At 48.9% G+C, this 17,565-nt stretch overlaps 1 protein-coding gene across 3 annotated transcripts; it reads right to left on the bottom strand.

The window, feature by feature from the left end:
* Window positions 1–1,632: 1,632 nt before the first annotated feature.
* DKKL1 (dickkopf like acrosomal protein 1) lies at window positions 1,633–17,544 on the bottom strand. Of its 3 annotated transcripts, XM_066371911.1 has the most exons (7): window positions 17,473–17,544; window positions 17,045–17,170; window positions 16,255–16,343; window positions 15,811–15,986; window positions 15,197–15,337; window positions 14,986–15,078; window positions 1,633–1,973 (listed from the first exon to the last, which is right to left on the bottom strand). In XM_066371911.1, the coding sequence occupies exons 4-7, from the start codon at window positions 15,964–15,966 to the stop codon at window positions 1,662–1,664; spliced, it is 702 nt and encodes a 233-aa protein (XP_066228008.1). In that variant the 5' UTR covers window positions 15,967–15,986; window positions 16,255–16,343; window positions 17,045–17,170; window positions 17,473–17,544; the 3' UTR covers window positions 1,633–1,661. The 3 variants fall into 3 exon arrangements, with proteins under 3 accessions (XP_066228008.1, XP_066228009.1, XP_066228007.1); XM_066371912.1 differs by lacking the exons at window positions 17,045–17,170; window positions 17,473–17,544 and having other exon boundaries at window positions 16,271–16,384; XM_066371910.1 differs by lacking the exons at window positions 17,045–17,170; window positions 17,473–17,544 and having other exon boundaries at window positions 16,255–16,369.
* Window positions 17,545–17,565: the final 21 nt, after the last annotated feature.

Raw genomic sequence — 17,565 nt, 5'->3', positions numbered from 1 at the left:
GAAAAAAAGATGGAATCAGACGACCTTAGTGCCATTGCTGTGTGATGTCGGCAAGCAGCTTCATCTCTCCGAAAATCAGCTTTTTCACTTAAGCAGGGACAAATAAAATTCGCCTCCTTTTTTTAAAAATTTTTTTTCTTAAGTTGGAAATGGGGAGGCAGTCAGACAGACTCCCGCATGCGCCCAACCAGGATCCACCTGGCATGCCCACCAGGGGGTGATGCTCTGCCCATCTGGGGCTTTGCTCTGTTGCAACCAGAGCCATTCTAGCGCCTGAGGCAGAGGCCATGGAGCCATCCTCAGCGACTGGGCCAACTTTGCTCCAATGGAGCCTTGGCTGCGGGAGGGGAAGAGAGAGACAGAGAGGAAGGAGAGGGGGAGGGGTGGAGAAGCAGATGGGCGCTTCTCCTGTGTGCCTTGGCCTGGAATTAAACCCGGGACTCCTGCACGCCAGGCCGACACTCTACCACTGAGCCAACTGGCCAGGGCCAAAATTCGCCTCTTATGAGAAGTTCAATTAAAATGTTTGCTAAGTGTTTTGTTACCACAGGTTGACAAGTGGTAGACCCTGCTAGCTTTATTAGTATAATTTCATTCTTTCAGTTTCTATTCCTTCAGTATTTCCTGTTCCTTCCTTCCTTGTTTGATATCTGGTTAATTTTGTAACACCTAAAAAATTAAAATTAAAAAGAATTTTTGAGAGTAAGTTTATTAAAACTGGGGGCAGTGAAACAAGGAAGAGACTAGAAGAAGCAACAGGAGAGAGCCTAGGTAGGGCTGCCTTGGCTCTCTAGAAACCTTATGGGAAAGAAACGAGCCCATAGTGGGACCTTGGAGACAGGTTCAGGGGGTTATAACGCCCAGGACCACCTGCTGCTCCATTGCTCCCCTGGTTGCAAGTCTCCTGGGAACCCTTAGTTGAGGAGATGCATATCTGTGGGAGTGGGGAAGAGGAGGGAAAAGAGGGGAAAGGTGTGGATTGGAAAGCCCAAAATGAAATTTCTTTTTATAGTATAATGGTAACATACATAGTGTACTAAATCATTATAGCTTAATTAAATTTTTTTAAAATTTAGACAATTTTAACAGGGTGACATTGATTAATTAATTAGGGTACATAGATTCAGAGAAAATATCTCCAGGTCATATTGACATTTGATTATGTTCTATACCCATCACCAAAAGTCAAATTGTCTTCTGTCACCTTCTATTTGGTTTTCTTTGTGCCCCTTCCCTCCCTCCACCCTCAATTAAATTTTTATAGTTTTCTGAGAGGAGTGCTTAGATCAGTGATGTATTTAGACTATTATTTAGCCTCTTTCCTAATATAAGAATTTAAGGCCATCATTCGCTTTCTGAGAACTTCTTGAGTTATATTTCACAAATTTTTGTCACATTTCCATTATTATTCAGTTTAAAATATTTACTAATTTGACTTGTGCATTATTTTAGTGGTGTACTGCTTCATTTCCAAGTATTCTGTGACTGCCTAGTTATGTTTTTACGGTCGGGACTTGCTGAGGCCTGGTTGGCTGAGGCTTGGGAACATATCTTGAAAGGAGATAGTGCTGTTAGCTGTAGGAACTTTATTTCTGTATGGAGCTTGGGGCGGGGTCTTTTGGGGAGTACATGCAGGAACACCGCTATAGCTGTCCCCACCCCTAGAGTTGCTGGAAGGGCCTGAGAATGTACAGGAAGTGTGTCTTGCGGGCAGGCAGCTTGAAGTGGGAGGAGCCCTGGGGCCCTTCTTGCAGGACCTCCTCTTGGGCCTCCTCCCGGAGCCCTTCCCGGATAGCCTGCAGGCGGTGTTGCCTCTCGCTGAGCCTGCGGCCGCCTTCCTGGGCACTCTGATGGGACCTTCGCCGTGGCAGCTTCAAAATCCAGAAGGCCACTCGGGGATGAGGTTCCAGATGGAAGCTGTCCATGGACGTGGAAATGGGCACGGGGGCCTCCTTCTCCTCTATCTTGGGTACCTGTGGAGGAGGGACAAGAAGACCCTCTCAAACTCCAAATGACTACCCCAGGACTCTCAGACTCCATTGGCATATTTACTTTTTTTGTATTTTTCTGAAGCTGGAAATGGGGAGGCAGTCAGACAGACTCCTGCATGCGCCCGACCGGGATCCACCCAGCACGCCCACCAGGGGGCGATGCTCTGCCCATCCGGGGTGTCGCTCTGTCGCGACCAGAGCCACTCTAGCACCTGGGGCAGAGGCCAAGGAGCCATCCCCAGCGCCCGGGCCATCCTTTGCTCCAATGGAGCCTTGGCTGCGGGAGGGGAAGAGAGAGACAGAGAGGAAGGAGAAGGGGAGGGGTGGAGAAGCAGAGGGGCGCCTCTCCTGTGTGCCCTGGCCGGGAATCGAACCCGGGACTTCCACACGCCAGGCCGACGCTCTACCACTAAGCTAACCGCCTAGGGCTTCCATTGGCATATTTAAATCAGTTTGCCACCTACAGGCTGGCTGCTTTGGGAGTTAAAAACTCACTTTGCAGTTTTTCAAAGCACTTGGGTTTACAAGCACTTAAAAATTTTTGCCTGATCTGTGGTGGTGCAGTGGATAAAGCATCAACCTGGAATGCTGAGGTCGCTGGTTCAAAACCCTGGGCTTGCCTGGTCAAGGCACATATGGGAGTTGATGCTTCCTGCTCCTCCCCCCCTTCTCTCTCTCTCTCTTCTCTAAAAAATAAATAAATAAAAATAATTTAATTTTTTTTTTTTTTTTTTGTATTTTTCTGAAGCTGGAAACGGGGAGAGACAGTCAGACAGACTCCCACATGTGCCCGACTGGGATCCACTCGGCACGCCCACCAGGGGGCGACGCTCTGCCCACCAGGGGGCGATGCTCTGCCCCTCCTGGGCGTCGCTCTGCTGCGACCAGAGCCACTTTAGCGCCTGGGGCAGAGGCCAAGGAGACATCCCCAGCGCCCGGGCCATCTTTGCTCCAATGGAGTCTTGGCTGCGGGAGGGGAAGAGAGAGACAAAGAGGAAGGAGAGGGGGAGGGGTGGAGAAGCCAATGGGCGCTTCTCCTGTGTGCCCTGGCCGGGAATCGAACCCAGGACTTCTGCACGCCAGGCCGACACTCTATCACTGAGCCAACCGGCCAGGGCCTATTTTTTTTTTTTAACAGAGAGTCAGAGAGAGGGATAGACAGGGACAGACAGGCAGGAACGGAGAGATGGGAAGCATCAATCATTAGTTTTTCGTTGCGCGTGTGACACCTTAGTTGTTCATTGATTGCCTTTTTCATGTGCCTTGACTGCGGGCCTTCAGTGGACCGAGTAACCCCTTGCTTGAGCCAGAGACCTTGGGTCCAAACTGGTGAATTTTGTTCAAACCAGATGAGCCCGCGCTCAAGCTGGCAACCTTGGGGTCTCGAACCTGGGTCCCCCGCATCCCAGTTCGACGCTCTATCCACTGCGCCACCGCCTGGTCAGGCAGGCAAATTATTTTTGATTTTAGAGAGAGAGAAAGAGACAGAGAAGGAGAGGGGAAAATATTTATTTGTTGTTCCACTTATTTATACATTCATTGATTGATTCTTGTATCTGTCCTGACTGGGGATCGAACCTGCAATCCTAGTGTATTAGGATGATGCTCTAACCAGCTGACTGCCTGGCCAGGGATATAAGCACTTTTGGATTAAAAAATATTCAGAGGTTGCCCTGGCCTTGGCTAAGTGGATAGAGCGTGGACCTGGTGTGCATGACTCCTGGGTTCATTCCCAGGTCAGGGCACACATGAGAAGCAACCATCTACTCCTCTTTCCCTCCTTCTCCCCTTTCTCTCGCTCTTTCCCTCCTGTAGCCAGTGACTTGATTGGTATGAGCACTGGCATCAGGTACCAAGGATAGCTCGGTTGATTTAAGCATCGGCCCCAGGTGGATGCAAGGTGGATCCCAGTGGGGTGCATGCGGGAGTTTATCTCCCCTTCTCACTTAAAAAAAATATTCAGTGGTTGATAGACTACTTTGGGATTGAAAAACACACTTTTGGAGGTTTCAAAAGCACTTTGAGGTTTAAAATTACTGTTGGAATCACAAAACACTTTAGGATTAAACATACTATGAGCTTTGGAAAGCAGTTTGGTTTGAAATGTACAGAGCACTGGGATTAAATGCTCTTGGCTTTACTAAAGAATCATGATCACAATTGCAACATGTGATTTTTTTTTTTTGTATTTTTCTGAAGCTGGAAACGGGGAGAGACAGTCAGACAGACTCCCGCATGCGCCCGACCGGGATCCACCCGGCACGCCCACCAGGGGCAACGCTCTGCCCACCAGGGGGCGATGCTCTGCCCCTCCGGGGCATCGCTCTGCCGCGACCAGAGCCACTCTAGCGCCTGGGGCAGAGGCCAAGGAACCATCCCCAGCGCCCGGGCCATCTTTGCTCCAATGGAGCCCTGGCTGCGGGAGGGGAAGAGACAGACAGAGAAGAAGGAGGGGGAGAGGGGTGAAGAAGCAAATGGGCGCTTCTCCTATGTGCCCTGGCCGGGAATCGAACCTGGGTCCCCCGCACGCCAGGCCGACGCTCTACCGCTGAGCCAACCGGCCAGGGCCGATTTTTTTTTTTTTAAGTGAGAGGAGCCTGACCAGGTGGTGGCGCAGTGGATAGAGAGTCGGACTGGGACGCAGAGGACCCAGGTTCGAGACCCCAAGGTCACCAGCTTGAGTGTGCGCTCATCGGGTTTGGAAGAATTGATGTTTCTCATTTCTCTTCCTTCCTGTCTGTCTGTCCCTCTCTCTGACTCTTTCTGCCACAAAAAAAATATAAATAAGTAAAATAAAAATAAAATAAAGTGAGAGGAGGAGAGATAGAGAGACAGACTCCCGCACGTACCTCAAACGGGATCTGCCCCGCAACTCCCATTGATACTCGGAACAACCAAGCTATCTTCAGTGCTCAGGGCTGATGCTCAAACCAGTAGAGCCACTGACCATGAGAGGGGTAGAGGGAGAGAGGGGGGGAAGAAGGGGAACAGAGATGGTTGCCTCTCACGTGTGCCCTGACCAGGGATAGAACCTGGGACTTCTGCACATTGGGCTGACGCTCTATCCACTGAACAACCAGCCAGAGCCACAACATGCGACTTTTTTTTTTTTTTTTTTTTTTTACAGAGACAGAGAGAGAGTCAGAGAGAGGGATAGACAGGGACAGACAGACAGGAACAGAGAGAGATGAGAAGCATCAATCATCAGTTTTTCGTTGTGACATCTTAGTTGTTCACTGATTGCTTTCTCTTATGTGCCTTGACCGTGGGGTTACAGCAGACCAAGTAACCCCCTGCTCGAGCCAGCGACCCTGGGTCCAAGCTGGTGAGCTTTTTTGCTCAAACCAAATGAGCCTTCACTCAAGCTGGTGACCTCAGGGTCTCAAACCTGGGTCCTCCACATCCCAGTCTGATGCTCTATCTATTGCGCGACTGCCCGGTTAGGCACAACATGTGACATTTTAAAAAATGTTATTAGCCATGCCTTTTTTAAAAAAGTGATACAGACAGAGAGACAGACAGGAAGGGAGAGAGATGAGAAGCATCAACTCAAGGTTGCAGAACCTTAGTTGTTGATTGATTGCTTTCTCATATGTGCCTTGCCCTGGAGGCTCCAGCTGAGCTTGTGACCTCTTGCTCAAGCCAGCAACCTTGGCCTTAAACCAGCAACCATGGGGTCATGTCTATGATCCCACGCTCAAGCTAAAAACCTCAGGGTTTCGAACCTGGGTCTTCAGCATTCCAGGTCAATGCTTTATCCACTGTACCACCACCTGGTCAGACATTAGCCACAACTTTGACTGGAATGTCATGATTGAAAAGGACATACTTAGACTCTGGATGTTATCACAAAAGCTTTAAGGAGCCCTGGCCAGGTAGTTCAGTTAGTTATAGTGTTGTCCCCGTATGTCAAAATTGTGGGTTCAATGTCCAGTCAGGGCACATACAAGAATCAACCAATGAATGCATAAATAAGTGGAAGAACAAAATTGACATTTCTCTTTCTTCCTCAAAAAGATTTTTTAAAAAAGATAAAAAATGATTAAAAAAAAAAAACTTTAAAGAAATAAGATGGACTTTGGAAACCAATAAAATCACCTTAGAAAAACAGCCTGGTACATTGCTTATTTTATTTACATGGTTCATGGCAGTCTTTCCAGCTAAGGGATGAAGGGTGATTGAAGGTTGATTTCCTGGGATATGGCAAACAAAGAACCTCAAGACATTTTTGTGGACCTCACAAAGTTGAGGTATTCACCCTAATATGATATATAAGGTATTACAGGCATAGTCTGATGGTGACTATGTAGTTTGGTTTCTTTACCCTGAGAGGCTAATTAAAACTCAATCTGACCTGACCCAGTGGTGGCACAGTGGATATAGCGTTGACCTAGAATGCTAAAGTCACCAGTTCTAAGCCCCAAGGTCACTGGCTCTGAGTGTGGGCTAGGGTTAGTCAGCAAGGGGTCTCTGGCTTGAGTGGGGCAAATCGTCCACATGATCCCAAAGGTCGCTGGCATGAAAAGCCTGTTGCTGGCTTGAGCAAGGGGATACTGGCTTGCTCTACCTGGTCAAGGCACATATAGAAGCAATCAACATACAACTAAAGTGAAAGCAATTACGAGTAGGTACTTCTTGCTCTCTCTCTCCCTTCCTGTCTCTCTCTCTGTCAAAAACAAACAAACAAACAAACAAAACCCCCCCAAAACAATCTAGAGATTCCTTACAAAATTACATCAAAGCAGATTTAAAGGAGCCTATAGGATCAATTACTATTTCTTATGTTTATTAAAACAATCAGGCCAAAGGCCCTGGCCGGTTGGCTCAGTGGTAGAGCATCGGCCTGGCGTGCAGGAGTCCCGGGTTCGATTCCCGGCCAGGGCACACAGGAGAAGTGCCCATCTGCTTCTCCACCTCTCCCCCTCTCCTTCCTCTCTGTCTCTCTCTTCCCCTCCCGCAGCCAAGGCTCCATTGGAGCAAAGTTGGTCCGGGCGCTGAGGATGGCTCCGTGGCCTCTGCCTCAGGTGCTAGAATGGCCCTGGTTGCAACAGAGCAACGCCCCAGATGGGCAGAGCATTGCCCCCTGGTGGGCATGCCGAGTGGATTCCGGTCGGGTGCATTCGGGAGTCTGTCTGACTGCCTCCCCGTTTCCAACTTCAGAAAAATAAAAACAACAACAACAACAAAAAACCAATTAGGCCAAATTGAAACTGGATTTAATGCAATAAATAAATTGGTCTCAACTTGGTTCTTTGATATAAAAATGAGGGTGATTGTGTGGAGAAAAATTGTGTTTCCATAAAATTTATAATACAGCCCTTGCCGGTTGACTCAGTTGTAGATGGTCAGCCGGTGTGTGGGTGTCCTAGGTTCAATTCTCAGTCAGGGTACAGAGGAGAAGTGACCATCTGCTTCTCTACACCCCTCTCTCTTATTTCTCCCTCAGCCATGGCTCGATTGGTTTGAGTGAGTTGGCCCCAGTGCTGAGGATGGTTCCCTGGCCTCCACCTCAGGTACTAAAAATAGCTCGATTGCTAAGCAATGGATCAACAGCCCCAGATGGGCAGAACACAGCGTGGTATTGCCTGGTGGATCCTGGCCCATCCTCCCTTAGAGGATATGTGGAATTCTGTCTCTCTGCCTCCCCTTGACTCACTTAATAAAAGAAAAAAGCCTGACCAGGCAGTGGCACAGTGGATAGAGCATCAGACTGTGATGCTGAGGACCCAGGTTTGAGACCCCGAGGTTGCCAGCTTGAGCAAAAAGGTCACCAACTTGGACACAAGGTCGATGGCTTGAGCAGGGGGTTACTCGGTCTGCTGAAGGCCCGCAGTCAAGGCACATATGAGAAAGCAATCAATGAACAACTAAGGGCCCTGGCCGGTTGGCTCAGCCGTAGAGCGTCGGCCTGGTGTGCAGGAGTCCCGGGTTCAATTCCCGGCCAGGGCACACAGGAGAAGCGCCCATCTGCTTCTCCACCCCTCCCCCTCTCCTTCCTCTCTGTCTCTCTTCCCCTCCCGCAGCCGAGGCTCCATTGGAGCAAAGATTGCCCAGGCGCTGAGGATGGCTCCGTGGCCTCTGCCTCAGGCGCTAGAATGGCTCTGGATGCAACAGAGTGACGCCCCAGGGGGGCAGAGCTTCGCCCCCTGGTGACCCTGTAAAAAAAACAAAAACAAAAACTATTTTATATACCTGTTGTAAATATTAGATTTTAATTTAATTGTCTTAAAAATTTTACTTTTCCACCTATAAATTGAACTGGATCATGAAATTTTCTACTTCATTTAAATATTTGGCTACAACCTCCAAACTAATGTTTTATCCTTCTCCTATCCTTTGGCAAACAACATTTGCATTCTAGGCCAACCAGCTTGGGGGTTTCATGATGTCCTTGCCTGGAATCTCCCTTTTATCAGACCGTTTGTTATGGTTCTTGTCATTCTAGCTTTGGTGTGAATAATATTAAGATTTATAACACAATTTGTCTCCACCAGGTTACAACTCTTACTCATACTCTGGGAATACTGCCCCTTGCCAACTCTAGACACCATCACAACCTCCTTCCATGCCCTGGCCTCATAGTCCCTGACAAAGGGCAAAGGTTATTGGCTCTGAAGGAAAACTCCACTCCTCTTCAGCAGGAAGCAGCTACAGAAGAGACCCTAGGCACCTTTCTCTTAAAGAATTCAGATCCAAGAATTCTTGAGGGGGGATGTAGTAGGTAGTTAGACAAGCATGAGCAGAATAGGAATGATACGTGAGGTACAGAAGGTCACCAGGGCAAAAAGCCCTGGGTGCCTAGCAATGGGCAAAACAAATATTGTAGTGTGGGACTTCTCCCCAAGGGTGACCTTTCTTCCCCTACCATATCGCTGGTTGTGCGGTTTAGATCCCCTGACCATTCCTTCTCTGGATGTCACTAGCCCATGTCTAGATGCCCTTAGAGGAGAAACAAGGCCTCATATAACTTCTAGACAAACCTTTGCACGACCACTCCCTTAAGTGTTAAGCCCTCAGGACAATGAAGTTCTGGGGCGCATCAAATAATCTTAAGAACAAAGCCTTGGATCTGTTGACCACAGAAACAGCATTGTGGTCAAACTAGGAATAACATCTGGGCCTCAGTTGTGTTTCAGCCACAGGCCCAGAAAAGCAGGTGTGATGAATGGTGAACGGTCCTTGATTGAATTCTGGTCTAAAATTAAATCAGCTCTTATAGCTTTGGGCCCAGTGGGCATGTTTGAATATGGACTGATGTCTGTCTGGGCCTTGCTACTCAAAGTGTAGGCTATGGACCACCATCCCAAGCATCATCTGGGAGCTTGTGAGACATGCAAATTATGGGCTCTACCCCACTAATTTCTGACCTTATGCAAAGGGGAAATTTAGGCATAGAAATGCAAACCGGCCTGACCAGGAGGTGGCGCAGTGGATAGAGCGTCGAACTGGGATGTGGAAGGACCCAGGTTCGAGACCCCAAGGTCGCCAGCTTGAGCGCAGGCTCATCTGGTTTGAGCAAAAGCTCACCAGCTTGAGCCCAAGGTCGCTGGCTCGAGCAAGGGGTTACTCGGTCTGCTGAAGGCCCGCGGTCAAGGCACATATGAGAAAGCGATTAATGAACAACTAAGGTGTCACAAGGTGCAACGAAAACCTAATGATTGATGCTTCTTATCTCTCCGTTCCTGTCTGTCTGTCCTTGTCTATACCTCTCTCTGACTCTCTGTCTCTGTAATAAAAAAACAAAAAACAAAAACAAAAAAATAATAAAAAAAGAAAAGAAATGCAAACCGGGCCTGGCCCCTGGTGGTGCAATGGAGAAAGCCAGGACCTGGAATGTTGAGGAAGTCAGTTCCGAACCCTGGGCTTGACCAGTCAAGGCACATATGACAAGCAATCAATGAACAACTAAAGGGAAGTGATTATGAGTTGATACTGATGATACTGATAGATATGTATATTCTAAACTGCCCTCTTGATGTTCTGCTTATCTGTCAGACCTCACCTTTACTGGACTATTGCCCCTGAGACAGAGGAAATTCCAAGAAGCTGACAAGCCGCCCCAAGGAGGGGCTCCAGACATACCAGGACTTTTGATTCAACACCCACATGCTCAAAGCCCTCCAAGAGGAGCATTCCGGACATACCAGGACTTTTGCCTCAGTATCCCCTCAGGCTCTATATAACTCGCCCCTAGTCTGTAACCCGGTGCACTTCTCCTAGAGGAGTGCCCCGGCAGGTCTTTCTCCTCCAATAAAGCCTGCACATCTGGTGATTGAGTGCCATCTCATTCTTACAGATACTTCTTGAGCCCCCCCCCCAAAATCAATAAAACAAAATCTTTAAAAAAATGCAGATGGGGAGAACATCATATTAAGATGACACAGAGGCCCTGGCCAGGTAATTCAGTGGTAGAGCGTCGGCCTGGCGTGCGGGAGTCCCGGGTTCGATTCCTGGCCAGGGCACACAGGAGAAGCGCCCATCTACTTCTCCACCCCTCCCCCTCTCCTTCCTCTCTGTCTCTCTCTTCCCCTCCCGCAGCCAAGGCTTCATTGGAGCAAAGTTGGCCCAGTCGCTGAGGATGGCTCCATGGCCTCTGCCTCAGGCACTAGAATGGCTCTGGTTGCAACAGAGCAACACCCCAGATGGGCAGAGCATCACCCCCTGGTGGGCATGCCAGGTGGATCCCGGTCAGGCGCATGCGGGAGTCTGTTTGACTGCCTCCCCATTTCCAACTTAAGAAAAATACAAAAAAATAAAAGATGACACAGAGCCTGACCAGGCAGTGGTGCAGTGGATAGAGTGTCGGACTGAGATGCAGAAGACCCAGGTTCGAGACCCCGAGGTTGCCAGCTTGAGCGCGGGCTCATCTGGCTTGAGCAAAAAGCTCACCAGCTTGATCCCAAGGTCGCTGGCAAGGGGTTGCTCGGTCTGCTGAAGGCCCGCGGTCAAGGCACATATGAGAAAGCAATCAATGAACAACTAAGGTGTCGCAACGAAAAACTGATGATTGATGCTTCTCATCTCTCTCCGTTCCTGTCTATCTGTCCCTATCTATCCCTCTCTCTGACTCTCTGTCCCTGTAAAAAAAAAAAAAAAAAAAAGATGACACAGAGAGGGGGTAATGTATGGATTACCAAGGATTGGTAAGGATTGTCTTACCAAGGATTGTCTTACATGCCAAGGATTGCCCAAGATTGTCTCGAAACCACCAGGAGGCAGAAGAGGGTCGTGAAGGGACTTTTCCTCACAGCTATCAGAAAGAACCTCCTTTAATCTTGGACACCTAACTTTCAGAACCATGAGACAAATTTCTGTTATTGAAGCCACCCAACCTATGGTACTTTGTGATAGCAGCCCTCACAAATGAATACAGAGACAACAGTTTCATATCAACATTAAATATCTTGGGTGTAAAAAATGGTACTGTGGTCATGTGGAAGAATGCATTCATTCTTCTTTGGAGATCTGCTGAAGGATTTAAGGGTGAAGTATCATAAGGTCAATAATTTATTGTCACATGATTCAAAAAAATAGCCTGATCAGGGGTTGGCACAGTGGCTAGAGTGTCAGCCTGGGACGCTGAGGACCCAGGTTTAAAGCCCCGAAGTCGCTGACTTGAGCGTGGGATTTTATTTTATTTTTTATTTTTTAGTATTTTTCTGAAGCTGGAAACGGGGAGAGACAGTCAGACAGACTCCCACAAGCGCCCGACCGGGATCCACCCTGCACGTCCACAAGGGGCGACGCTCTGCCCACCAGGGGGCGATGCTCTGGCCCTCTGGGGCATCGCTCTGTCACGACCAGAGCCACTCTAGCGCCTGGGGCAGAGGCCAAGGAGCCATCCCCAGTGCCCTGGCCATCCTTGCTCCAATGGAGCCTTGGCTGCGGGAGGGGAAGAGAGAGACAGAGAGGAAGGAGGGGGTGGGGGTGCAGAAGCAAATGGGGGCTTCTCCTATGTGCCCTGGCCGGGAATCGAACCCGGGTCCCCCGCACGCCAGGCCGACGCTCTACCGCTGAGCCAACCAGCCAGGGCCTTGAGCGTGGGATTTTAGACTTGACCTTATGGTTGCTGGCTTAAGCCCAAGATTGCTGGCTTGAGCAAGAGGTCACAGGCTCAGCTGGAGCCCCCCACCCATCAAGGCACATATGAAAAAGCAATCAATGAGCAACTAAATGTTGTAAGGCAGCGGTCCCCAACCTTTTTTGGGCCACGGACCGGTTTAATGTCAGAAAATATTTTCACAGACCGGCCTTTAGGGTGGGACAGATAAATGTATCACGTGACTGAGACAAGTGTCAAGAGTGAGTCTTAGATGGATGTAACAGAGGGAATCTGGTCATTTTTAAAAAATAAAACATCATTCAGACTTAAATATAAATAAAACAGAAATAATGTAAGTTATTTATTCTTTCTCTGTGGACCAGTATCAAATGGCCCGTGGACCGGTACCAGTCCGCGGCCCGGAGGTTGGGGACCACTGTTGTAAGGTACCAACAGCTGAAAATTGATATTGATATTCTGGGAGAAAAAGTCAGGCTTTCCTATCAGGCTTTCCTGTTCTGTCCCTCCTTTAGGGAGGGAAGGGAGAAGAATGTAGAAGTTTTTGGCTTGTAAGAACAATGCATTATTCAGTTTTAAATCTAAAATAAAGGTTAACCTAGAAACTTCTCTTTCAATAGGAGGCAGAATTTACATACCACCTTGCATTGACTGTAGTTCCTCCCACTTCCTGGAATCTTGAGAGTAAAAGGCTAGTGAGAGAAGAGGAACCCTGAAAGATTTGTAAACATCTTTGATTGCGTTACCTTGAGAGTCTTAATGTTTCTGTGTATCCTCTACAAATGTTGCCAGCCTATACCATGATGTCATGCTCTCTCCCACCTGTGTGTGATCAGGGGTATATAAGCAGCCCCTGAACTATTTTTGGGATTGCACGATTTGGGCTTGCAGATGCCCCATGTGAGCCATATGTGGCGGGCATATTAAAATTTCCTCCTCTAATAAAACTCTTCAAAATTCATCTGGACTGGGTGTCTCTACGTGAATTTGATGAAATGAGATACAGTGCCTTTCAGAATCTGGGGTGCGGTACTTTATAACATAAGGTGCTGCAGCTATTAGTTGATGCTTCTCATCTCTCTCCCTTTCTGTTTGTCTCTTCGTGTCTGTCTTTCTCTCTCTTGCAAAATGAATAACACAAATGTGAAAATAATTGTGGTAAAACGTTTACAAGTGGTGGGACTAGGCCAGCAGTTCTCAACCAAAGTCTGGAGACATTTTTGGTTGTTACCACCGGCTGTGGGGGTGGTGCTTCCATCTGGTGGCTAGAGGCAAGGTTGTTGCTAAACATTTGACAGCACAGGATGGCTCCATGCATTGATAAATAAAACAGACTATTCAGCCCCAAAATGACAGTGGTGCCAAGGCTGAGAAGTTCTGCTCTATGGTAAAGGCAATACAAACATAGTTGTATGATATCCCCCCAACTTTTCTGTAGTTTTGAAATGTTTGAAATAAAACCCTCTGTGTGGGAGAGAGAACCATATGGGTTTGCCAAGTGCTTGAGGTACTTAAAACTTTTTTTTGTGTGTGTGGCAGAGACAGAGTCAGAGAGAGGGACAGATAGGGACAGACAGACAGGAAGGGAGAGAGATGAGAAGCATCAATTCGTCGTTGCGGCTCTTTAGCTGTTCATTGATTGATTTCTCATATGTGCCTTGACGGGGGGGGGGGGGGGCTACTGCAGAGCGAGTGACCCCTTGCTCGAGCCAGCAACCTTGGGCTCAAGCTGGTAAGCCTTGCTCAAACCAGAAGAGCCGGCGCTCAAGCTGGTGACCTCGGGGTCTTGAACCTGGGTCCTCTACATCCCAGTCCGATGCTCTATCCACTGTGTCCACTGTGCCACCGCCTGGTCAGGCAAAACATTTTAGGATTAAAAAAATAAGTCCTTTGGGGTTAGAATCACTCAAAGGTTTACAAAGGTGAGATTTAAATCTTTGGAATTAAAAAGTCACATTTTGAAGTTTACAAGGGAGACATTTGCCACTTCGGGATGGATTTAAAAATACTGAAAGATTTGCAAAGTATTTTTTTATATATTATAATATTTTTTGCGACAGTTACAGAGAGAGAGACAGGCAGACAGGAAGGAAGAGAGATGAGAAGCATCAATTCTTTGTTGCAGTGCCTTAGTTGTTCATTAATTGCTTTCTCATATGGGCCTTGACCAAGGGATCCCTTGCTCAAGCCATCGACTTTGGGCTCAAGCTGGTGAGCCTTCTCGAACCAGATGAGCCCGCGCTCAAGCCAGCGACCTCGGGGTTTTGAACCTGGGTTCCCTGCATCCCAGTCCGACGCTCTATCCACTGTGCCACAGCCTGGTCAGGCTGCAGAGTATTTTTGAGGTAAAAACCTCACAAGAGTTTGTAAGAGTAAAGCTTACCGCCTGACCAGGCGGTTGCGCAGTGGATAGAGCGTCGGACTGGGATGTGGAGGACCCAGGTTTGAGACCCCAAGGTCGCCAGCTTGAGTGCAGGCTCATCTGGTTTGAGCAAAGCTCACCAGCTTGGATCCAGGGTTGCTGGCTTGAGCAAGGGGTTACTCGGTCTGCTACAGCCCCACGGTCAAGGCACTTTTGGTATGGGAAAGCAATCGATGAACAACTAAAGTGCCACAACAAAAAACTGATGATTGATGCTTCTCATCTCTCTCTGTTCCGGTTTGTCTGTCCCTATCTATCCTTCTCTCTGACTCTCTCTCTGTCTCTGCAAAATAAATAAATAAATAAATAAATAAATAAATAAATAAATAAATAAAAGCTTACCAAGCACCTGAAATTAAAAGCACTTCTCTGTTTAGAAAAGCCTCTAGAGTTCACTAAGCAGTGGGGATGTACTCTGAGGCTATGTGCCTCATTACCAAGAGCTGGTTAATCTTTGATAGATGACAAAACTTTGCTGGGGGGGGGGAGGCAGAGTGGGGGCATGTCCTAACCTTCCAGTCACTTTCCAAGCTCCCCTCTCCTGATTCAATGGAGGCCACCACCTTCTTGGAGATCAGCACCTCTCCTGTTTTGTTGTCAGTCACCTGCGAGGATGGGAGGAGAGAGTGAGAGCAAAACTGCCTTCCCTTCTGCTCTTGTCCTGGCAGATACTGCAGCATAAGGGATTCTAGAGAGACTCTAGAAGGTACCCAGAATAAGCACCTTGTCGATCTGGAGGTGGCTGGAGACAGTGTTGTTACCCAGCTGGTGCTCCTGGTTTTCTTCTTGGTGGTAATTGCTAGGGAGGCCCCGGAGGTCCATGGGGGCAGAGAAGAAGTTGTCCATGCCCCGTAGCAGGTCATTCTGGGACCAGAGGAGGGACAGATGAACTATTGGTCCTCAGGACTCCCCAGAACATCTGCAGCCCTGCCAGGGTGCCCTCGAGGCTTTGCCATGTCCCTTCCACCCCTTCCCTCTGTCTTCTGATTTTTTTTTTTTTTGTCTTCTGATCTTTAGGGCCTATCTCAGTCACCTCCTGCCCCCATCTGTTCTGTCTCTATTCTCTGCCCAATTACCTTCCCACTCTTACATTTCACATCCTATTCTCTCTGTTCTATCCCCCTCTTCAGTCTCCTGGTCTCTGTCCCATCTCCCTCTCCTCCTCTCTCTTTCTCTTTCTCTGTTGCTGTCGCTTTGACTCCCCTCTTACTGTTTGTCCTCTGCCTGGCTGTGACATGCCTCCCTTTGTCTCCCTGAACCCCTTCCATCCCTGAGTTTCCATGTACTCCGGTCCCTCTTTTCTAGAACGTTTTCTCCCCAACCCCACCATTGCTCACTTTCAAGAAAAGCTGGGTGAAGCCTTGTAGTAGTCTCTCGAGGCCTAGAAAACCCAAGGAGCTCTCCTGGGCGTCAGCATCGCGGATCGGGGCTGCAGCGGAGGGGGGAACCGAGGCAGAAGGGAGCAGCAGAAGCAGGAGCAGCGCGTGCCACATTGTAGGGGCAGGCCAGAAGGCTGTGGCACCGGTCAGCAGGGGTCAGAGCCACCGCCCCATCAGTGGTTACGCCCCCACCCAAAACTAGCATGCCTTTCCTAACCCTCGTCCAGGTTTTACCTCTAGTCTAAGCAACTCTCCACCACCAAACCGATCCTCCCTTCCCCTTTTCTTCTCTTTTCACCCCCTCCATCGTGTCAGGCTCCGCGTGCCCTCCCAGGCTCTGCCTCATACACGGGTCTCATTCCACTCCTTCCCCCACATTCATACCCAGATCTCATTTTTCACCTCTTATGCCTCGCACCGTTTTCTGGGCTCCGCCTTTATGCTAGTCCACAGGTGGGTCACCGGACTCTCAGACTCAGGCCGTCCACAGACTGTTAAATCCAAACAGTTCTGGTCTCGAGACCAAGCAGGGTACCTGAAGCGTTGAATGAGCTCCGCGAGCCCTTGCCGCACCCTTACTGTATGACCACGCCCACATTTGTGACCTCACCCAATAGCTAGACCCTCTATTGGATAGTCATACCTCTGTTCTTTGTTAACCACGCCCCTTGAGCCTGCCTCGCGTTCACTCTCGGCCACGCCCCTTTGTCGGACCACGCCCCCGTCTAGACTAGGCGTTGGAGACCCAAGTCTTGCCTGTACGTTTCCAATAGCAAATGGCCACGCCCTTGCACCTAAAGCCACGCCCTGCACCTGGGCCACGCCTTTGAGACCCAAATCTTGTCCTCAGCACTTTTAATTCCATCCCTAGGCTCCTTCTGCTCATGAGCAGTCCTGGTTTGCCGGCTTCTTAGTTTTATATCTATCTCTTGAGAGTTTATCCGTGTTGTTGCTTGTCTTCTCTGGATTTTGAAACGATTGATGCACTCAACAGAGGGCAATATGTAGGGACGCTGAACATGGAGCCCTCTTCGGTTCCACTAAACAGGCCCCCTCTCCGAAAACCCGAAATCTAGTCTATGTTCCAGTTTCCAAGGAACCTGGAAAACGAGCTCCCTTCTCCCTCAGGTTCCCAGAGTCTGGAATTCAGCCTCTTCTGATCCAATGAGTTTGAATACTCCGCCCCTCTTACCTTCAGGCACCGTCTCTATCTGTCCTGAAACAGCGCCACCTCTAGTCCATTAGTGCTTGTGGATGCGGAGCCTCCACCTCCTTAGACTTCTAATAAACTCCTCGTCCTGCCCATGACTCTTTAACTCTGGTGAGATCGTAAGGAAACCGCGTTGTTTTAGAAGTCGATCAAAACACACCCCCGCCCAGTGGGGAGCCCCACCATACTTCAACCCTCAAAAATATACTTGGGGCTGAACAGGAAAGAACCTTTTGTGTTCGTGTCACTTCCACATCCCCAATACACAAACACACTAGGGGGCCAGAAACATAGGCCCCCAGCCCCTTTTTCACTGAGACCCAGAAGTGCGAACCCTCAACACTCCTCCTCTCCCAGGAATCTAAGCATATGAATCCTGACGTTGCTATCAGATCCCAGCTAGACTTTACCTTTCCTTTGCCAAAGAAAAATCCTCCCCCAAACTGTCACCATCGGATCCCTCTTCCCGCTGTCTGGCGCCGGGGCCCGCCCCCCCTTCGGTC

This window comes from Saccopteryx leptura, chromosome 3 (assembly GCF_036850995.1).
Source record: "Saccopteryx leptura isolate mSacLep1 chromosome 3, mSacLep1_pri_phased_curated, whole genome shotgun sequence".
Taxonomy (NCBI): Eukaryota; Metazoa; Chordata; class Mammalia; order Chiroptera; family Emballonuridae; genus Saccopteryx; species Saccopteryx leptura.
Note: the sequence above shows the minus strand (reverse complement) of the source record. Positions and strands in the feature narration are given on the sequence as shown.